Raw genomic sequence first — 22309 nt, forward strand, 5'->3', positions numbered from 1 at the left:
GGTCCTCTGGTCTGTGAGAAATCTGGAGCCTGGACTCTGGTTGGTATTGTGTCCTGGGGAAGCTCAACTTGCTCTACCTCCACTCCTGGAGTCTATGCCCGTGTCACCAAGCTGCGTGCCTGGATCGACCAGACCATCGCTGCCAACTGAGCATGTCACATATGAGAGGTTTCAGCACCAAGCTAGTCCTCAATAAAACACAGAAACAATGAAAATGACCTGCTCGAGAACGTGTCTTTTTCTCCTTAATATTCATCTTCATGTTTTTATTATGTGACCAGACAAATTATCACAACTATTAAAGAAACATTATTAATGTATTCATTGACCAAAATGGACAAATGACTCAACATAAACTCTTCTGTAGAAATTCATTTTAAGACATCGAGCATTCGGTGAATGAAGTGTGGTGAACTCCAGAAGAGTTTTATTACGTTGGACTTGCCTGGTGTTTAGCAGCACCAGAATCCGGTTGGCCTAGCTATACATAAATACTAGAAGCAGTGAATAAAAACTATTTTTTATGGTAAAAAAACAAATATTTTATGCTCCTTAATTGATAAAGAAACACACGTTAATATGAATGAGATATAGTTAAGAGTTATGATTGTGGGCATCACTCTTTGACTTCCTTACAAGATTAAAGCACAATCCACACATAGATTTCTTTGTCTTTCTTCATTCAGTAATTCATATGCATCTACACACACACACATATATAATATATATATCTATATATATATACATATATAGATAGATATATAGAGATGTGTTTTCACATCTTCAGGTTACACTGATATGATTACACACACTGTCCTCATCAGTTATTTATTACAGCACATTTAATGCGACACAAAACAAAAAGATCACAGATCATATTTGCTGTATGAGTCTCTGCCTTCGCTCCTCATCACAGCAGCTTGTTATCAGGTGCGTCTTGGGGGGCACACGTGGCCAACTCGGCGGCAGTAGCAGATGGCGTTGAAGAAGCGGCAGTAGCAGGTGTCACAGGGATCACAACAGGGAAGCGGGTAGCCCAAACAGGACTGCTGGTGAGGGATGCAGCGACGAGGTGAACGCATGGCCCGACCCTGCAGCTGTAAGGCTGCAGACGTGTCCTGCAAACATAAATGCAGCAAGCAGATGAATTCACTTTGTTAAGGTAAACCTGTTAACAGGGAGTCACGAGGTAAAGAGTAAACTGCTGGTTTAAATGCTGCACCTCATCATAGGAGCCTGTATCCATCAAAAAATGATCTTCTACAGAGTCCACAGGGAGGAGGGCAGGCTCGTGCATGCGGTCAGGTACTTGACTTCTTTCTGCAAATCAGAAAACACAGCAGAATGTATTTTGCATTTTTTTTGCTTACCGTAATCCATTGTGTTTAATCTGCTGAATGTGAAAAATCTATTTCAAAATACTTCAAAATAACTGCAGTCAAATGTAAAAGATTGGGCTTACTAGATGTGATGTAAAAAAAAAAAATAGGGACAAAATAGAAAACTATATGTTCAGAGGTCTACTTTTTCTATCTATAAATATTCATGCTTCCACTGTTAAACGGATTAATCCTGCCAACCGTGGTGTGTTGGAGAGACAGTGGTTGGAGCTCTCTGAATGAAGAGATGTTACTGACCGATTTCAGATAGGAAGGAGGTTTCAGTGCGACGTCCAGCGACAGGACCTTCATCGAGCGGTAAGTTTCCATGAACCAGCGAGGAGGCGAGCGGCAGCAGACCGAAGGACCAACAGCAGAGCAGCACAGTGCCAAACATCCTGCTGCTGGCAGACAAAAGAAGAAGAAAAACCTGCACCACAACTCCCACAATCCTCAGTTTCTCCAACAAGAGTCTCTGAAAGGAGGAAACAGACACAGGCTTCAGTTTACCTGAAAGAGGGGGAACGCCAAAACGTCCAAGTCACATTTTTTATTCATTCTCTGCATTCAAAAACCTTCATTAGTTGATACAAAGACAACTAACATATGTGAAATTTTCTACCAAACAAGTTTTGGATTTGGAGCTTGTTGGAGTAAGTTTGATAACAGATATGATCTGATCCCACGTGAAATAAACTAACCTGCTGGTTTGTGAATTTCTCTTTATTTTCAGCACATAAGTTTGAGTCTGTTAGTTATAAATTTCAGCACCAAGTGTTTCTTTTTTCAGATTAGAACCAGCAGAGTATTATTCTTATGCATAACCAAATCTGTTGAAATTTCCACACTGAGCAGATTGCAAACCTTGGAGGAAAACAAATTAAATATTGTTCCGTAAAATATTAAATTACATCTCCCTTTCTTCCTTAGCAATAACCCACAGCACTGGTTTTAATCACTTTCCTGTATGATGAAAACAAGTCATGCATAAAGCAAGGAGAGATTCTCATTAAGCACATTGTCATTTACATCCACAGTGAAGCTCGTCAGCAGTTAAAAACAAAATCATTCCTGCTGGGTTTCATTAGTGGTGCAAAGGACATTTAGTACTAGGCTGCATAGTTCCACTTTGTTTTATTAAAATAATTTTACACTGCCGAATTTGACTTGTTATTAAACTTATTTTTTAAATGATCAAAAACACAACTGTAATAATAAAAAGATAACTGTGGATGTTTATTTCTACAACAAAATTGTATCCCTGGAAAAATCTCTTTTACAGCATAATATTCCTGTTATTGTCACTAATACACCAGAAGGCTTAAATAAAACTTCAGTTTTAATCATAAATAAAATCTTATTTACTTCCTACATAAACTGAATCAGAAGAGAACCAGACGGAGATGTGACTCACCTGTTGCTGTGACTCTTCACTGTGACTCTCTGAGATGACGAGGGGCAATTTAAAGACCCCTGGACAGGAAGAAGGTCACATGACCCACAGGTTTGGTATGGAATGGCACCCGCTGTGCATGTGCATCATCCCACGACCTTGCAGAGATACATCAAATGGAGCATGATGGAAGCTCTAAGGCTAATTTAAACTATACGTGAGACTGTATAGCAGGGGGTTGGGGCATCTATTAGTATGGTGATTATGTCGTAAAGGTCACTTCTGTCCATTTTCATCTATATACGACAAAAACAAATGAGGAATATATCAAAAACTGGACAGACAGTTGAGTGTCTAATAGAAAACACAATATTCTTCTATGTGGAAACTATTTATTTTATCTTTTTCTTTATGTTCTAGCACAAAATCAGAGCAAATATCACCTCAGGGTACTTAGTCTTGTAAGATAGAAAGACTGGCAGCAGGCTGTTTTACAGAGGGAAACCCAGATACTGCCTGGGTAAAGGTAAAAACTCCCTTTTAATAAGAAGAAATCTTTAATAAAACCAGTAGTGGGGAATGTGAAAAAGACAAGGAGACAACAGAAAGGCAAAACAAACAAAAAAGCAGAGGCTAGTAACCGCAGATACGACAGATGAGCCCTGGAGCCAGAGATGTCTGCAGCAAGGAAAAGGAAGAGCGAGGTCAGAGAGAGCAACACATGAACACAGAATCACTGTGTTACTGAAACACAGTAATCCTGCAGAAGCAGCAGCAGATAAAACACTTCAGGTCTGCAGAACCAGTTTTAGAAGCGTGTGTTCAGGAAACCTTCTTCTCCCACTTGGAGTAGATTTGTGCTCCACCTCGACTCTGAGAAGACCTAAGGTCCTCAGCGTTGGGCAGATGACCCAGTACGGATCTCCCTGCTCAAACTCTTCCCTGGTGTGATTTTTTTGGTTCTTTTTTGTCGTTATTTTTGAGATATTTGGTACCTTTGTTTGCAGAATAGATGACAGAGGAGGATATAAAGGCAGGCTAGGTTCTTGTCCAGCCTGAAATGTTTTCACATAGTGGTTTAACTGAATTTGGTCTTCTTTTTTCTTACCAGCCCAGAGTGGTAAATGAACTGATCTAGGAAACTGATTCGATAAGCCTGCGTGAGTTCAAATAAAAAAAAAAAAAATTAACTATGTGGATAAAAAAAGTAAATTGTAAATTTATTCAATGTGCCTTTATTTTGTTCCTTAATCAGTAAAAGTAGTCGTGTTTGCCTCTGTGCTGTCAGTTATGATCTGAGTGCTCATTAGAGCTCGGTACACTCAGTAATAATCCTCTCAGGGTGCTTTAATGGAGAACATTAGATCAGCTGCTTCCTTCATGTTTCTTCTATTATTGTCAATCTGCTGCTTTGGTTAGACTTCCTCCTCCTCATCCTCTGTCTGCCAACATGCTGCCAATTCTCTGAATAGTGACACACTGTTGACATCATCGCCACACTCAGTACAAATGAGATCGGACGCAGCTGCAGTTGCACATAGCATCTGCGCTCAGAATCAACTGATTACAGCCCATCAGCAGGAAATGGACTTAATAAACATGTTTGTCTTCACATACTTCCTGTTTCAGCCTGAACTCTTACCACAGTCATGTGTGGGTTCTGTTTCTTTCATGTGATCATCTGCAACAATGACCTCAATAATTTGACCTATAAATGTGCAATTTTGAACATTTATATACAATATAATACAACTACATACAATTTAAACAATTTTAATATTTGCATAATCTGATTATGTTAACACTGTGACAGTGTTGCATAACTACTTGCACTTCTAAATAGGTGCAAGTAATAAAGCGAGTGTCCATAGCACTCGCTTTATTCTATTATTTTTTATGCTTAGAGTTTTTTTTAATGTTTTTTTTAGTTAGTTGTTTATTTAGTTGTGTTAAAGGGAACTCGCAAAGTAAGAATTTCATTGCAGCTTAACATTTGTGTTTTGCGGTGTATGTGACAATAAACTTCTTGAATCTTGAATCTATACAGGTCAATGACATGTATCCATGTATAAAAGTGACTGTAATTACTAAACATTTCATGAAATAGATTCTTTAATTAAAACTGAACTTCAATCATGTCTTGGTTTATTTAAAATTTGCTGTGGCAAAATAGAGGCCAAATTAAATTTTATTTATATAGCGCCAAATCACAACAAAGTTGCCTCAATAAAACAGAGAAAACACCAACAATCAGATGACCTGCTATCAGCAAGCACTTTGGCGACAGTGGGAAAAAACTTCCTTTTAACAGGAAGAAACCTCTGGCAAAACCAGACTCAGGGAGGCTGGGGGTGAGGGGAAGGAGACGGGACAAAAACACACTGTGGAAAAGAGCCGGAGATTAATAATAACCAATGATTAAATGCTGAGAGGTGTATAAACCCATATAGAGTGAAGAAGAAACACTCAGTAGCAGTCTACACCTATTGCAGTTGTCCCGAACTCGAAGATATTGAGGAGGAAAACAAAACAACACTGGTCCCGAAGAGTCTGGTCAAACAATGATTTTATTGAACACAGGGAGATGGATATTGCATACAATCAGCATAGATCTCCACCCAAAAATACACAAGCAATTGCTTTTATAATGTCAGGGTTTGACACCCCTTCTCGCGTTTTTGCATCTTAAGAACATTATTTGCATTTTTTACAGACAACGATCAATTTTAAGAGATAAATACAGACACCGAAGTTCCCCTCCCGAGCATCTTCGTCCAAATATGGCGATGAATCCAGGCCCTGAAGGTCCCCAGGGACTTGTCTTCTTTTTGACACATCTTCTGTCACCTGTTACTAAGCGAACTGAAGAAGCTTCTCGGATGAGAGGTGAAACGTCTTCAAGCAACTTAAAGAAGTCCAGACGCTTTTCTTTGCAAGCTCCTTTGACTCAAACGCCACAGGTTGCTGAATAGTTTCAGGCCTTTGCTCAGGCCTGTTTCTAGATTATATGTACTATATGTGTTTTGTAAGCGTGTATGCAGTTTTAACCTTCTATAGCTCCAAGTCACTTACACAATAGATCGCCCGGACATCGCGCCGAACGAGGTTTATGACCTTTCCTTAATTGACTGAGCTTTAACTCTTTAATAAGCACAAAATGTGCGTATACAATTATTATGGCTGCCCCTGTAATAAAAGGTTAATGTAAAGCCAGCAGGTTTAATAACCATCTTAATGCAATGTCAATGCTGTAGATTATATTGTTAATGCAATATTAATGCTGCAGGATATATTGTAGCTGTAAAATAATTTCTTTAATTCCACACAGTAAAACTAAGTAAGGTCTCAGGGTCGCCGGATCCAACCCTAACTATATCAAAAAAAGAAAATTCACAAGACAAATGACAAGAACTATGTAATTGTCCAAAAACTTATGGACCTCCGTGTATTTGCAGAGTTCTCCTTTTGCCGTAGGTTCTATTTTCCACCAGTGTGTCATCTAGCAGGTGTTTCATGTTAAGGTGCAGGCAAACATTACACTGACAAATGATGACGATTTTATTTTTATAGCACATTTCATTACATATACACTCAATGTGCTTAACACAGAAAATGGAGATGTGCAGGTTTACAATGCGGGGAAAACACAGAGCAGGACAAATCAACACCTACTGACTTTAGCCTGTGTGAATAAAAAGGCTTTGCGTGTGTTAATAAAGTGCTTCACAACTGTGAACAGATGTAGAAAATAAACCACATCTGGCAAGTTTAAGCGACTAAGGCTGAAAAAACTGCAGACAGCTCAAAGTGCGCGGTTCCAAAGATAACATTTTAATGCTTCAATTGAAAAGACTACCAGTAAAAGACTATGCAGCAAACCTTGATAGACATATGACCTGGTGGTAAATACGCTAAAGGGTTACCTAGGCAACCAGAGCCATGGATGTCTGCTAGTGTCCAACTGTCAGCAACAAACTGATGTGTGGAGAGCAACTTGCTTGCTGTGGTGCAGCCTAAATCCAGCCACATCATAGACTGTATATAAAGGATAGACACAGCTTCAGCTTCAGCCTGCACTCTTTCCAATGGCCAGCAGGGGGTGGCTTCAAAAAGAAGTCAAACTGCAAAGAAGATATGATCCAGTCACGCTTGATTTGTGACTTCACTAAACACTTTTTTGATGAAATGATAGTCTCAGTTGCTACTTTTGCTCACTTACTGAACGTAATCTGATGCTTACTTTGTAAATTAGAATAGAATAATGGTGTTTAAAAAGTAATAAGGTGAAGCACATTATGCCACTAATGGACAAGTTGCTACATATATTTTATGGGCATGTGGTGTCCCATTTCAAAATCCCAACAGGGTAACCGTGAAAATGCTCAGCCCGAGATTTCACTTTAACTTGATCATGTCCAACTTTTATATACAGTCTATGCACCAAAAGCATTTTAGAAATAAGCTTCCAGACAACGCATTCAAATCAACTTTAGCATCGCAGGCAGGAGGGCCGAGCTGTTTTCTGTTTTGTCTGATTAGTTCAATTCACTTTTGACCTCACAGTATCCATCTCCCTCTATCATCAAGGCACAGCGTTGGTTATTTCGGGGCTATAAATCTATACATATTTGCAAATCATTCATTTAAAAAAATAATCAAAAATATTATTGTTTTTATTGTAACATAATTAGGTGGATATTTATAGTTTCTTTTAAACATCAGTCTGAGTCCCAGAGCCTGAACCTGTTAACTGTTTATTCTACAGATGCACTTAAGTTTCATTTTATTGTTTGTGGTTTGGACACTTTCGGTTCACCGCTGTCAGAAAATCAGTGATCCGTATCACTATATTCTCTCCACCGATCTTGTCGACTGTGCAGCGCTGTGCACAATGACAGCAGTGGCTCTGTGCTGCTAACACACTGTTGGGGCGTCTTGCTTTAAAATTATTATTCTTGTTCAAGAAAGTTTTTATGAGCATTGCATTACTACAGTCACTGTAATTGGAGACCCGAGTGCTGATATTACACACAGTGCGTCCTCGGAGACTTGAAACACAAAGAATCTTTTCTTTCACAAACCAGGTCGAGGAGAAATCACACACACCCCTCCAGCTCTGACTCAGTCTCACCTGACTGATTGATCGATGCTCTCCTTCTCACACACGCACTGGTTTCTCACACAGACGGAGCTAATCGACCAGGCAGAGCAGTCGAGCTCGGAAGCTGTCAGACTTGAATAGCTGTCATCAGCTGAGCCGGAAATCAGGGGAAAGCTGACGGTGACCCTGTATTTGGGTCCATCCCGGAGCTTTCGGTCATGGTTTTCGAGTCTCTGGTCAGCGACCTGCTCAATAGGTTCATCGGAGACTACGTGGAGAATCTCGACAAGTCTCAGCTCAAGATCGGGATCTGGGGAGGTGGGTTCTGCAGCTAGCTAGGAACTGTCTCTGTTGTACACGCATCCGAGCCAGACTCCGTTCGAAAATTTCTAAATTTAGTGCTCGCGTCTTTTTGCACAACTTGACAAGTATAATTAAAATGTCTGAACACATACTGTAAAGCGATAGAGTTTATTGATAATATCGGCATCAATTTAAACTGTAATTTAGTATGTGTTCTGGTGAAATTTTAACTTTCGTTAAAGCTTCGTCTGGTGTTTGGGCTACACCTCCACTTAAAATACAGCGAAGTAGAAGGGGAAGCTACTGAGTGCTGTGGTTGAATATTATTTTTTGCTGACTGGGGATGCTTTAAGTTTGTTAAATGTTCGCCGAACTAAAGAGTGACTCACAGCGAGCGAAATAAACACGGACATTTGAGTGTTTTCACGTCCAGTTTTCACAGCGACTCGTTGTTATTGAATTACCGGATATTACAACGAGGTCAGGCGCTGGAGGGGGACTGAACTTTGCAGCCCACATTCGGGTCCAGTAACTGCAAGCAGACGGACCCTCAGCCCGCTGCACATGTCCTGGTGTTTGGGCCTCATCCAGATACCAGATCAGTCAGCGAGAAGTGGCGCTGAAGTTAAAGTGACACACAGAAGGTGTATTCAGTTAATTCAGTTAACCTGCAGCTTATCAGACACACACACACACTGCAGCACGTCTGCGGTTAAGCCATTATCATCAGCATGGTTATTTTTGTCACTGCTACACAGACTGATTAAATGCTTTCACTTAAACATATTAAAATGATGTTACAGCAAAGCCACGGCTGGAAATTTAATTGAATAGTCTTTCATGAGGAAGTTAACTGGGACTCATTAACCTTTTAATGTCTGTTACTTGTCCAATATAACAAGCAAACATCCTCAGGTTAGTTAGCCTTTGTGTACATGTTCAAACCAGTTTCAGTAAAAGCTCCAGGACATTACATGTCAGTAATATGTGAACATGGCAGAAGTGTAACATGTGGGCAATGTGCTGCCGCCTGTCTAGCTACATTCCTGCTTCCTAATGTTTCCTCATATCTGTAAACATGCTGCTGGCACACATGAGAAGGACGTTTCTCTCCACTAATCAAATACTGGCTTAGCTGCTTATGGAAAATCAACTGAAGGATTTCACATCCAGGTGGATCCTGGGCAGGTTTATCAATAGAAGTGCTGTAGCAAAGTCAGGCTGATACACCCGAGTATTTGTATCAGAATGAGTTTAAAGTTTTATCTTAATTTTTGCCAAATGAAGCATTTAAAGGGATACGTGTGAAACATATGATTCTTTTGTAAACACACAATCAGATATGCTGACTCCGATTCTTCTTCTGATTTCTTACAGGAAATGTTGTCCTTGAGAACCTGCGAGTTAAAGAAAATGCTCTGGTAAGTCCCAAACCTCACACACTGACACGTGCAGCCTGTGGTTTAGTGTGATGATTTTATAGAGTGGCCTGAGCTTTTAATGTAAAGGAGTCTGTTTTTGGCCTTTGTACTCTGCTTGGTTGTCACATGGTGTTGTGATGGTGTGATAACTGTGGCCTCCTCATGGTAACAGAAGATTGCTAGCTTGTTAAATCATATGTGTTGTAAACACAGGCTAACCACATAATCTCTAGGCTGCAAAATTCTCACTTCCTGTTTGCTCTGAGATGCTTTAGTAGTTTGGAGTGTGTTTTGAGTGAGAATACTCAAAATGGCAGAGTTTAAGCCTGGACACCTGGCTCGTCATCCCTTTCCACAGGCCATGGTGCTAATAGTGTGTGCATTTGTGTTTCAGAGTGAGTTTGATGTTCCCTTCAAAGTGAAGGCCGGACAGATCGGTGAGTTCTGATGATTGTTATTCACCTCATGTCACCTTTTTTGAAGCTCTTTGTGTTCTTTATTGCTTCACATCACAAGTCAGCCATCCCCATAGACCAAATATGTATCTACCCACACACACGCACACACACCCTCAAAACCTCGACGTTAGCATTTTGACACAGCAATGCTTCTTTTTTTTGGTAGTAGCCTCAAGTGATCATATGTAAACATAATGGTAGGGTGGTAAATTCTTAGTTAATGCTACCAAACCTGTTTAGCAAGCTGCTGAAGGTTTAAGAGAGCAATTAAAAATCTAAGCTTACTCAGCTCCTTCCTGTTTAATCTGATGATGATCAGCTGGAAGTGATATCCCTACGTGCACGAGTGCAGATAGCCAGCATAAACACAAACACACCAAAAGCTGGACTAATCACCAGCATCTAGAAGACTTCTGTAAGGGTTGGGATGTTGAACATTTTCCTTTTGATAATCAGAAAGAATCTGTGTTTGTGTTTCAGGGAAGCTGACTTTGAAAATCCCCTGGAAGAACCTCTACAGTGATGCTGTGGTTGCCACATTGGAGGGTCTTTACCTTCTGGTTGTCCCTGGAGCCAGTAAGTTATGCTGAATTTGCAGATAAGCATCTTTCCAGGCAAGTGTAGAAGAAGAAACAGGAAGTTGAACTCAGAAGGTGGACGATACATTTTCTTTTGAGCTGGTAATCAGTTGTATACAGCTTATGATAACTCCTATATACACACACACACACACACACACACACAGGAGAGAGGTTTTTTTTTTTTTTTCAGGCTTTTCTAACAGATGGCATCATGGAGGCGTGGCTAGTTTACTAACAGTGTCTTGCTTTTGATAAAGGAGTGTTTTCTCAGCTTTTATGTGTGTGTTCCAGCTGGATCTCAGCTGAAAACGAGTCCGTATAACGGTAAGCTACCAGTTCAGAGGTGGAGGTTCGGGTTTAGGTCCGATCCGTTCTCTGGGCTTCCTGTCAGGGCTGCACGATGTCAAAAAACAAATAAGTGTATGATAACAGCGGTTTAACTTGTAATCCGTTTTTAAATTCCTTCAAAGTAAAAGCCTCTATGCTGTTAGATTAGTGGAGAGCTTTTACTGTGAAACTGCTACAGCTTTGTGTTGAATTTGGATTTAAGGTGTGTAGAAAAACCTTTCAGGTAAAAACAAAAAACAGCAATTTCCAGTAAACTTATCGTGCAGCTCTGATTAACCGTCTCGGTGGTTTTGTGTAGAGGTATCTGGTTTCCAGTCTGGGGTTCTTCCTTAATCTTGATGTAGGGATTTCTGAAAACTAATCCTGGGATGTTTCAAAGGGATATATGGGGACCTGGAAAAGGTTTGTGTCCAGTAGGAAGAAAAACTCCCTTTTAACCAGGCTCAGGGAGGGGCGGGGCCATCTGCTGCAACTGGTTGGGGTGAGAGAAAGAAGACATATTACAAGTGTAATATGTTTTGTTTCTTTTCTATAAGCGGCTCTTACTTAAAGACTGATTGTAACAGTTTTTTCATGTGATCCTGTTTTGACTTCAAGTAACCCAAAGGAGCAGTTTTGCGGTCAGTCTGTATCTCTGTGCGCAAGAAAAACAGAACCAGAGATGATATGCAAAGACAATGTTTGCGCAACAAAGCGAGATACACAGCAGCATGCCAGTAAATGCTTTATAAAGATGACAACACCTTGAACACATTTGTAAGATACACAGTAACTCCTGACATGCTGAATGTAAACTGAACTTTAGTTTGTTTGTGGTGAAACTCCACAGGGAGCTCCAACTACACGGAGAGGTCCCGTGAGGGACGGCAGGGACAAACTGGCTCTTTATCCAGTAGGAGGAGACAGTTCAGAGCAGGCACCAGGTCGACGCTGGTGGAGGTTAAAACTAACTCTGGCTTTGTTTTGGTTGTTTTTCTCAGCATTAAAGTATGATGCAGCGAAGGAGGAGCGTTACCAGCAGGAGGCCAAGCAGAGGGAACTGCAACGCATCGAGGATGCGCTGCAGATGGCCGCACGCAGGGGTGAGTCAGTCTGACCTCAGTGACACCTGTGGATACCTGTGGATTTTTCTGTTTCCTGCTTCATTTGCCATCTTTGCTCTGCTAAATTTTCCTGTGGTTTTAACTTTCGCTTCCTCCAGTTCACATTTTTCCCACCACACAAACAGGCACAGTTTTAGTTCCTCCACTTGGTGTTTCTGCGAAGAAACCAGAGTCTCAGTTTAGTCCTAGATATTTTTTCAGGGTATATTTTTTTTTTTAAATTCAGCACTGAACTCAGATTTTTTTTTGCAGGTTTGCAAACTAAACAGCTTAAGCTACCAAATAATTCTCATCCCGTATGTGCAGATTCTACCCAGATGTGTGTGTTAAGTGTCAGAGCTTCACCATTAGGTTTCCACTGTGAGGTTTCAGGTCAGAAGTGTCCAAACCAGACCGCCGCAGTGTGTGAATCATGTCCTGCACAGGTGAATGGATGAATGTATTAACATCCTGTTTGTCCCGTTCATGCTGCGTTGGCTGTCAGCATCTCAAACCGGAGATCTGCTGTTCAGTCTGGAGAGCGTGGTTTACAAGGAGCCAGTCAAGGGTAAAGCGCACAGTGCGGCACACACAATGAAACATAAAAGTTAACGCACACAGACACACAGGTCAGCGTCACACACATGTGTAGGTGCATGCTGACATCAGAAGGTAAGGCTGCATTTCACAGCTCTTCAGTCCAATAAAAGTCCAGTTAAAAAAAAAAAAAAACCTCAAAAGGTCAAGGAATTGAAATTGAAACAATCCTTGGTTGGTTTTTTTTGGCCATATTGCTCCATTAATTAGCCGTTTGCCTTTAGTTAATAAACACACATTATCTCAGAGCTCACTCTGATTATGTCAAGAAATGTAAGAGGTTGGTATCTCTGCCATGCGAACACCCCCATCTGTGCTCTCGGGCTCGCACATGTTCAGCAGTTTGGTTTTAGTGTTGAATGTGTGAGTCTTCTGCTGCTGCTTCCTGCAGTCTGTGTGCTTTCGGGCTTTTCTCACACTAACTGCCGTCTCTTCCTTTAACGCTGCCAAAGTCCCAAAAGGACGTAAAAAGCACAAAAAGCACAAAAAAGCCTTGAAGAAGCTGAAACGACATGACCACAAAGAAGGTGAGTTTCACATTTTCACTGAGTTTGTGCTTTAAAACAGGCGCGTGGTCCTTTTGTTTGGATCAACCATTCAGAACGATGTTACTCAGCTGGCAGATTCTGTTGTTCTGGAAAGATGGTCTCATAAGTTGTAACAGAGAGTGATTATCCTTTGACTTATACCATTAATGAAGCAAACTTTTATCATTCAAGGACCCGGGAGCATTTTTATAAAGTGGTTCATGTAGAGTATCGGGCTTACGAGAGACACCAGTGTTCATGTCAGGTTAATAATATACATATAAGATCTTAAATAATACAGTTCCAATACAGAATTACCTTCCCGTTTAAATAAGGTTTCTGAAGCCACTTCTCTTACACACTGGGAGTCTCTCTTCTGACAGGAGTTAGGCAGACTGCCGTGCAGCATCCCTTTTTAGGCTGTTAGGTTGTTAAGTGATGAGCTGGACATGAATAGAGCGCACTGTGGAGGACCTAATTCCTAATTTGTGAATACTTGACTCTTCCTGTGACTTCTCTGCTCCTTCTTTCTCTCTGATCTTTGAGCTTTTGCTAGCTGCTCTGTTAAACTGCACTGCTGTCCCCTCTACCTTACCTCACAGGTGTGTCTGAGTCACTACTGTCCTGTTTTTAAGCTGAATGAACTCAGTACTGCAAACAGTTCTTCATACTAGTTCAGTGAAATTATTTATTTCTGTTTAGACATTTTTCCTGTAAGGCCCCAATCACACATGCCTAGAGACCCACCCGGAAACCACTGGTTGCTAGGAGAAAATGTGTAATGCTAGCCACATAGTGAGTGAAAAACCTCATCTTTGTAGTGGCGCCATGAGGTCACCAACAGCTCGCTAGGCCTGTGTGACAGGGTCTCTTTGCAGTCTAGTCCATTTGGATATTTCGATGGTTATGCAGTGTGTTTTCACATTTAAATTCTGGTAAAGGTGTTCAGTGTTATTTAATATGCCAGGTGGTACCACCAGCCTGCACCCACCTGGTCACTATTACCTTTTTTTTTTTTTGTGTTAACCACTACACTACTAAATATGATTAGGAAGAGGTGAAGGGGGTAAAAGCCAACAACAAACTGACAGCTGTTTATTAATATTTCAGTATCCTGAGTAGGCATAAAAAAAAAATCAGGTTTGCGATTGAAAACTTTTGGTCTGTGATGATGTTTACAGCTTAATTACTCGGGTGGTGTTTTAATTCTTTTCTTGCAGTGTGTTGCTGATTGTCACGCAGAGTGCAGTGTAATGCTGCAACATCCTGCGATGCAAACCTTAAGTTGCCTTCTTAATTCTTACCTTATCAAGTCAGTGCTCACCATGAATGCCCCATGCAAGACAAAAGTAATGAGGAACAAGTGCAATTAAGTATCAGCAACTGTGATTATGTTATTTCATTTGAGACGCTTTTTAGCTACAATAATTGTTAGAATGGAATTAGACTGCTATGTTGTCTACGTTTAATTACAAATAAATCATAGAAACGGATAAATACAGAGTTCTGTGAACAAATTAGTGTGTTTATTTGAGTTTTATTAGATTAATCTTATGAGAGAGGTGAATTAAAGTGCCTATTAAGTTTAAATAAGTTCAATGAAAAGGTATTTCATCAGCTTAAAAAAAGGCAATTAAATGCCTTTTTAAAATTACATTATAAATTACATTTATATTATTTGGGTTTACACTGGACAGCTGGTGATTCACAACAGTGTACAGATTATAATGTTGCACATCAACCTGCATAATGAACTATAGGCAGCTGTCAGAGTGAGTTGCAGGGATGATCAACACAAAGCCTGTTGGTCCTCAAAATATTACACTAAATGAACTGAAACAATAGTTTTGACTGATACCACTTATAAATATTCTAGAAAGATTGCAGTTTTACTGTTTATTATTTTGGCCATTTCTATATGGTAGTGAAAATCTGATCTGTGAAGAGGTCAGTGTGAAATCACAAGACGGGTAGCATCAGTTCAAGCTGATTTGATATTTCAGGATCTCTGTTACATATTGGTTTCTTGGACCTGCCTTTTAAAGCTCAGAATCTTTTTATGAATGAACAGAAACAAACCATCTGTATCCAGCATGAAGTAAAAATTGTATGAATCCAAGTAAGTAAGACTTGCTTTATACTGTTTATTGTTTCAGACAAACCCAAGGAAGAAAAGAAGGACACGTTTGCGGAGAAAATGGCCACGCAGGTGATTAAAAACCTGCAGGTGAACATCAGCAGCATCCACTTGCGCTACGAAGATGATGTAAGTACTGATCCAGGTTCAAATCCGGATACTCGTTAAGGTGAGTCAGCTCATGTCTGCTCTGTTTTGTTTTAGCTGTCGGATCCACAGCGCCCCCTGTCTATGGGAGTGACGCTGTCAGAGCTCAGCCTTAAGGTAACATATACGCACACACACTTCCAGCTACCTGTGCAGTTGCTGTTGGTACATCGCTGTGTTTTCTTTGGGTTTTTTTAGACCACTGATGCGACCTGGAAAGAGTGCATCCTGAACGAGGCAGCAAAGATCATCTATAAGGTGACAGATGCTCTGCTTGCCCTCTAATTCTGTGTTCCTTGTTATCTGGTGTTTGTAAGCTTAAAGCTTAAATTGCACGTCACCTGTGTGAAGGATGCAGAATAGCTCATCGGTCATGTGATGTGGATCGATCCATGATTTTGATTGCTGCTGTTTACATGTTTACCGCAGCTCGGCAGTCTGAAGTCTCTCTGCGCCTACTGGAACGTCAACAGTCCGATCTTTTACAAAGGATCGTGGGAGGACATCGTGGTGAGTTGGGAACAGAGTCACCTGATTTGAGCTGATTCTTAATTAACAATAAAAAATATAACAAGAATAAAAAGTAAAAATAAAACTAATGATAAGTGAAAAGAGAGAAACTGATACACGTGTCATCCCACCCGAACACTTCAGGATTTTAGATTGTAGATTTTTTTTTTTTTTTTTAATTTAATAAGCCTTCACCTTCATATCTATTATGAATATTTTCAGGCTTACTGCAAAATACGTTCTTATTCTAAGGCATGTAAATGTTAACTACAGCTATAAAGCTGTTGCTTAGTCCTAAACCTTTAATTTAATTTGAGCAAATAATGAGGTAATCGTCATCATTTCATGGAGTCATCCAGTGATCCCTATGTTGGTTACAGCCATAAAGGGAGACACTGTAAGTTGCATTAATTTCAACCGTTTGCAAGATGAGAGCCACAAATGTACGTACCTGTCAGCCGAGTGACCCTAATTCTGTTGTCAGAGGAAACATTCACGCTCATCGTCTGTCTCCTCCTCTCGTGCAGGGCCAGCTAAAATCTGGGATTTGCACTAAGGACCAGGAGCTTCCTCACTATCAGTACAGTGAGTTCAACACTTCTTTTAAAAGGAGGAACAGCATTCACATAGTTCAGCCTCCCTGTTCTGTTGCATTTCTGTATTTACCGTCTTACACTCAGTGAAATCCACACAAATTTCACCCATAAATATTTTTCTCCCTGAAGTTTTCAAACCAATCTTCGCTTCGGCTAAAATATGCATCAACCCGAGCGCTGAGCTGGAGCTGAAGAGTCCGAAGGCAGATCTTCAGCTGGAGGTCCAGAGCATTGCCATCGAGATGACCAAACCACAGGTAATATGAGACCAAGATGGGAGGCAAAGACAGGTGAGACTGTTCTCTAAACATTCCCCTCGGATTCCTGTACAGTACCTCACCATGGTGGAGCTGCTGGAGTCCATCGACTGCATGGTGAAGAACGCCCCCTACAGGAAGTTCAGGCCGGACGTCCCAGTGAAAGGAAACGCCAAACTCTGGTCTGTTTTGTAAAGTTTACAATTCGGAGATGATCAGTGAACAAAATCGACTCAGAAACTCACAAATATTTGCTTCCTCTGCCTCTCTCAGGTGGAAGTACGGCGTCAACAGCGTGATGGAGGTCCACATCCACCCTCTTTCACACACGTGGTCCTGGTCTAACATTAAACGTCATCGGGAGAACCTGAAGGCTTACAAGAACGCCTACAAGACCAAACTGCTGAGCCAGGGCAGAGTGAGCCAGGAAACTGAGCAACAAGTCCAGGTAAAGGTGTCTCTGTACAGCAGCGCCAAGCTTAAACAGAGCGCACACCCAACAGAAACCACAGTCGCTCACATGTAGCTGTGGTGGTGAGTCAGAGCTAACAGTATCAAGTGGGAATTTTATCTCCACCAATTACACAAAGCACTCTGTAATCTTCCACCACTCTGCTGAAGATGACGAAGATGAAGTAACTTAAGATCACTTTAAAATGAACGAAAATTCCAGTCATGTGTTTGATTTCTGCTTTTCTGCCTTAGTTACTGAATGTAACTAATGAATCCTAATTATGAGGATTGTGGCTGAAGAAGCTCATAAAGAAGCTGAACTTTGCTCACACCTACTCCTGCTGCTGTTTCCCTGCTGTTTGCTCCTCCAGGATCTCGAGAAAGTTCTGGATGTTTTCAACATCACTCTGGGCCGACAACAGGCGCACATGGAGGTAAACACAGTGACTGAAATTAGACCAGAGTTCAGGCTAGCTATACGCCATATGCTCGTCTTCCCCCCCCTGCAGGTGATCAGATCAGGACAGAAGGTGGCAGCAAAGAAGGCGGCGGCGGGACAAAAGCAGGGAGGAGGTTTCTTCAGCAGCTTATTTGGGAGGAAGGCTAAAAAGGAGGAGCAGGCGCCAGAGGAGAGCAAAGAGCCAGAGAGTAAGTGATATTCAGATTCGCCTTAAAAACCTCGCTCTGTCCAAACTGGCGGCTGAAAGCGTGTCTGCCGTTGTTCAGGTTCAGGACTCGACCAAATCATGACCGCAGAGGAGAAGGAAAAGCTGTACACAGCCATCGGGTACAGTGGCAGCTCTCACAATCTGGCTTTACCCAGAAAGGTAAACACATCTGCAATCTGCATGCTCATGGGCTTTGTAGATGATAAGTTCAAGTTTCCCATTGTTGCCTTTAGCACCCTCATCAGAGCAAACTATATCCAAGTAAACACTCAGTTTTAATTATCCGGTTGTAAAAATCTGACACTCGGATTAACCGTGTGAGGTGTCTATGCAAAGAAGCATTTCATGCTTCTACAATCATGCTGCAGCGTCCTCACTCAGCGGCTGACTAATTATAGACATTTTGTTTGTTTTTCATCATTTACACGCCCACAAATGTCAAATGAAGCGCAGATTTGAAAATACCCGACTCTACTTGAAGCAGGACCCAGACTTTTTGGTAACACTGAGCTGGCGTGAACTTGTCTGTTTCAGTATGTAGCTGTGATCGTCAATTTCCAGCTACTGAGGACTTCGGTCACGGTCAGAGAGGAACCCAATGTACCAGAGATCCTCAAGGTCCAGATGATCGACCTCAAGACGAAAATCTCTCAGAGGCCCGGAGCTCAGGCCATCAGGTCAGGGGGTTTTATTTTACACACATGAAATAAATCAACCTGCTGAAATATTCTAGTGCTACTTTTGGTGGAAGGTCCACATATCCATGTCAGTCTGACTCGTATTTGTATTGACCCTGCTCTGCTGCAGGGTGGAGACGACCTTGCAGCACTGGTATGTTACTGGTTTGCAGCAGCAGGGGGCGACGCCCTCACTCATCGCCTCGATGGGCGACTCGTCCTCGTCTCTGCTCAGCGTGTTGTTCGAGTTGAACCCCGAGGAAAGCACTGGTGACCAGCTGCTCAGAGTCGAGTCTCAGCCTGTGGAGATCATCTATGATGCGGTAATCGTTCTGATCACGTTTGCCTAAAACCACCTTTCACAGTAAATGAAAGCTGCTTCTCTTTCGTATGTTGCGTTCATTTAGTTTCTGTTAGTCTTACTGTTGTCTGTGTCTTCTACTTCTTCTTCTTCTTCTTTAACCCATTTAAGTGTCTCTGGGAAGTCAAAGATGGTTGTTTCTTATGATTCCTGTCTCTCTCTGTGTTTTTATCCTTCAGCTGACAGTCAACAGTATCGTCGACTTCTTTAAGACAGAGAAAGGTGTGGATCTGGAGGTCCTGACCACGGCCACACTCTCCAAACTGGAGGAGATCAAAGAGAAAACTGCCACAGGTCAGTAACTATTTTCTGTTCAAACCAGCAGTTACGGTGGAGCAGGGGTCCATTGTCCTCACGGCTGAACAGGTTATGTAGTCCTATGATGATCAGGACTGTTGGGTCCATACCAGGACTTTAACCTCCTAGGACCTGCGTCCACATATGTGGACATCACATTTTGGGTTATTTAGACCAAAATACTCAATTTTGCTCTACAAGGGCCTGATATCCACTTACGAGGATGTTATGCTGCTACTGTTCTATCGAAATTCTAAACGAATATCCTCATATGTGGCTCTTATTTTTCTTAGAAACATAAATCAGGAAAAAAAAAACAACCTAGTAATTCTTTGTTTTTACATCCATCGGGTCCCAATATGCCCAAATATCAAAGAGAAATTAAAAATGCATGCCGTGGAAAAGTTCGGGTCTTAGGACTTTAAGGGATTCATGTCTCTGCAGGTTTGTCTCACATGATTGAGACCAGAAAGGTCCTGGACCTGAGGATCGAGTTGAAACCGTCCTATCTGCTATTGCCAAAGTCGGGCTTCTACAGCAGCACGGCGGACCTCATTATCGTGGACTTTGGCTGCTTTCAGGTCAGTCCTTTTAGTTTTACCCCTGCTTTTAAGATGAAAAGACCTTTTTTATAATATTTTCATGATGATAACCAGTTTCTTTAATATTCTCTAGCTATAAAACTAATAAATACACATACTGACCTTAAGAAAGTCAGCTGTGTCTCGTAAAAATTTCCGTTACAGTACAGTTTAAGTTCTGGATATTTTACAGTTGTTTTCCTAAATTCCTGGTGTGCCTGGGTTTTGCCTTTTTATAGAACTGGCCTCATAAATGTTTTGTGGTTTGACCTTACAGCTCGTAGTGCAACAGATAAGACAACAGCGTGAGTGTTTACAGGCCTGCACTACAGCCTGTCACTTAACACCAGTGTGTATTTGTTGGTCTGTAGTTAAACAGTGTTGAGCAAAGCGGCATCCGGTCGTCCACTTCCTCCTTCTCGTCTCTGGAGGAAATCATGGATCGAGCCTATGACAGATACAGCGTGAAGCTGAGCAGAGTTCAAGTGCTTTACAGCAAGTCAGGTACATCAGCGCACAACAACAGAGCTACACATACACAAAAGTGCAAGTATTGAATACATATAAGGCATATAAGCACCAGCTCATTCACCATATTTATGTTAACGAGCAGTAGAACAGGTGTACCTAACAAAGTGGCCAGTAGGTGAACTGTGTTTCCTCAGATTACATCTGTTATCATTTTTAGTAAATTTGTCGTGACCTGATTCCAGGTGAGGCTTGGAAGGTAGCACGGCAGCAGGCTTCTTCATTCCAACACATCCTCCAGCCGATGGATCTCACTCTCAGTTTGGCCAAGTGCATGGTGGAAAAGGATGCCAGGATGCCCAGGTATGATTCCCACCGGTGAACAGGCGTTCAAATTCTCTGCTGACTCGTCTGCGCTCACCTGTGCACGTTATCCGAATCGTTTCTGGCGTTTCAGGTTTAAGGTATCGGGCGAGCTGCCTTTGCTACACGTTAAGATCTCAGACCAGAAGATCCACAGTGTCCTCAAGCTGGTCGACGGCATCCCTCTACCCAACGTGGACTCCTCGCCATCCACCCCAACACTGAAGGTACATTTGGTACAGACCGTTCGTCTTGCAGCTAAGCACTAATATGGAAAGGATATATTGGGATTGGAGGAGTGAGTGATGATGGAAACTTCAGAGCAAAAACATTTGGGGGGTGGTAGAGACAGGTGAAAGTTTGGGGAGTGATGGGGAGGTCAAGGGTGAGGACTGAGGGATGTTAGAGGAATCGCAGAGAGAACTTTGGGGAGTGAGAGTTACCTGCACTTCGATGTTTAGCTGACCGTGTTTGGGCGATTCTTGTTGTAGGTCTTGCCGTTGGTGGAGGTGAGACCGCGAGCACTTGACCTCCACCCCACCCTCCTCGACACCATGGAAACTGGTAAGTGCTTGGTGCATTTCGACTCCACTATTGTTTTTTAACAAATTAAAAGCTTTAAAGCTACGCTGTACGACGCTGTGGGCTGTGACTGATGCTGTCGTGCGTAATTTGTGTTCAGATTCGGATGAAGACACCAGTGAGAAATCAACAGATGAGGATCATCAGCGCTCGACTGTGGAGGATCTCACTGATGTTCACTTCAAGTTTGAAGTCAAAGAGGTGTGTGTATGTTTGGCTCTCGTGTCAGGTCATCATGCGACCCATGAGGAGGGGGTGGGGTGCGGTGTCCTAGTGTTAAATGAGAACGTGTGACCGAGCAGCGTGCGATGTGTTCAGGTGCTGGTGGAGCTGACCCGGCAGGTGGAACAGGAAAAGACTTTCCTGTCCTTCAGTATCTGTCACCTGGGAGCCGAAGGGAAGAAACGAAGCTTCGACCTGAGCGTCACCTCGTATCTGCAACGAGTCATGCTCGACTACTGCGACCTGCCAGGTAGCACAGATGCTATTAGCATCATAATTTAAACTAATTCTTTTGTGTTGTGTACCTGTTCATAGTCTCCATTTGTAGTCGTGATATTTTTGTTCTTTTTTTTTTTAAATGTGTTTTTGTTGTTTCAGGTGGTACAAAACAGCCTCTCCACCTGATCAGCTCCTCGGAGCAGGGCACCAACCTGCTGAAGGTGGAGTTCATCAAGGTAAGATTAAACACACCACCAGCAGACTCACCTGTTTGGTCTACACGTAGTACTGGATCTCACTGCTGGTGATCCTGCTCCTCAGATATTTCACTCATTTTAGGGCATGGACACACTTACACTGCCATAGGGGCTCATTTCATTGTTGGGTTTTTTCTCTGTATGTATTATTGTAGGATCTACTGTATGATATAAAGCACCTTGAGGCGACTGGTGTGATTTGGTGCTATATAAATAAAATTGAATTGAATTGAACCCCCTATGAGCAACAACTTGGCCAAAAGGGGAAAGAAAAAACCCCTTTTAACAAGAAGAAACCTCAGACAGAACCAGGCTCAGGGAGGG

General features: G+C 41.8%; 2 protein-coding genes across 7 annotated transcripts in view; one reads left to right on the forward strand and one right to left on the reverse strand.

Annotated features, from left to right (window-relative positions):
- Positions 1 to 234: 234 nt before the first annotated feature.
- agrp (agouti related neuropeptide) lies at positions 235 to 1876 on the reverse strand. The gene is made up of 3 exons (XM_005929209.2): positions 1638 to 1876; positions 1223 to 1320; positions 235 to 1118 (listed from the first exon to the last, which is right to left on the reverse strand). Exons 1-3 carry the CDS (start codon positions 1774 to 1776, stop codon positions 927 to 929), a joined length of 429 nt encoding a protein of 142 aa, XP_005929271.1. The 5' UTR covers positions 1777 to 1876; the 3' UTR covers positions 235 to 926.
- A 6090-nt stretch (positions 1877 to 7966) lies between these two features.
- vps13c (vacuolar protein sorting 13 homolog C) overlaps positions 7967 to 22309 on the forward strand; it is a 48463-nt gene continuing 34120 nt past the window's right edge. For 2 of the 6 annotated variants that reach the window (XM_005929211.2, XM_042223839.1), the window contains exons 1-30: positions 7968 to 8191; positions 9554 to 9597; positions 9992 to 10034; positions 10536 to 10631; positions 10928 to 10960; positions 11965 to 12066; positions 12572 to 12634; positions 13116 to 13190; positions 15347 to 15456; positions 15532 to 15591; positions 15673 to 15732; positions 15904 to 15984; positions 16512 to 16569; positions 16710 to 16837; positions 16913 to 17019; positions 17111 to 17285; positions 17662 to 17724; positions 17800 to 17938; positions 18017 to 18117; positions 18493 to 18635; positions 18766 to 18958; positions 19176 to 19290; positions 19738 to 19874; positions 20246 to 20378; positions 20588 to 20705; positions 20800 to 20932; positions 21197 to 21269; positions 21388 to 21488; positions 21606 to 21759; positions 21888 to 21964. In XM_005929211.2, coding sequence (XP_005929273.1) covers positions 8092 to 8191; positions 9554 to 9597; positions 9992 to 10034; positions 10536 to 10631; positions 10928 to 10960; positions 11965 to 12066; positions 12572 to 12634; positions 13116 to 13190; positions 15347 to 15456; positions 15532 to 15591; positions 15673 to 15732; positions 15904 to 15984; positions 16512 to 16569; positions 16710 to 16837; positions 16913 to 17019; positions 17111 to 17285; positions 17662 to 17724; positions 17800 to 17938; positions 18017 to 18117; positions 18493 to 18635; positions 18766 to 18958; positions 19176 to 19290; positions 19738 to 19874; positions 20246 to 20378; positions 20588 to 20705; positions 20800 to 20932; positions 21197 to 21269; positions 21388 to 21488; positions 21606 to 21759; positions 21888 to 21964 — 3015 coding nt within the window. In that variant the 5' untranslated portion in view covers positions 7968 to 8091. Of the gene's footprint in view, positions 8192 to 9553; positions 9598 to 9991; positions 10035 to 10535; positions 10632 to 10927; positions 10961 to 11964; positions 12067 to 12571; positions 12635 to 13115; positions 13191 to 15346; positions 15457 to 15531; positions 15592 to 15672; positions 15733 to 15903; positions 15985 to 16511; positions 16570 to 16709; positions 16838 to 16912; positions 17020 to 17110; positions 17286 to 17661; positions 17725 to 17799; positions 17939 to 18016; positions 18118 to 18492; positions 18636 to 18765; positions 18959 to 19175; positions 19291 to 19737; positions 19875 to 20245; positions 20379 to 20587; positions 20706 to 20799; positions 20933 to 21196; positions 21270 to 21387; positions 21489 to 21605; positions 21760 to 21887; positions 21965 to 22309 lie in introns of all 6 variants that reach the window. The other 4 variants (XM_042223840.1, XM_005929212.2, XM_005929213.2 and 1 more) reach the window with 4 other exon arrangements.

This window comes from Haplochromis burtoni, unplaced genomic scaffold (genome assembly GCF_018398535.1).
Source record: "Haplochromis burtoni strain Fernald_Lab_line unplaced genomic scaffold, NCSU_Asbu1 Contig_121, whole genome shotgun sequence".
Lineage (NCBI taxonomy): Eukaryota > Metazoa > Chordata > Actinopteri > Cichliformes > Cichlidae > Haplochromis > Haplochromis burtoni.

Excerpts from the sequence above, each read along its gene's own strand:
- agrp (XM_005929209.2), bottom strand. The coding sequence starts at position 1,776 with ATGTTTGGCACTGTGCTGCTCTGCTGTTGGTCCTTCGGTCTGCTGCCG. Across the intron at positions 1,321-1,637 it reads CTCCTTCCTATCTGAAATCG|AAAGAAGTCAAGTACCTGAC; the intron begins GTCAGTAACATC and ends TCTGATTTGCAG. Across the intron at positions 1,119-1,222 it reads ATACAGGCTCCTATGATGAG|GACACGTCTGCAGCCTTACA; the intron begins GTGCAGCATTTA and ends TTATGTTTGCAG.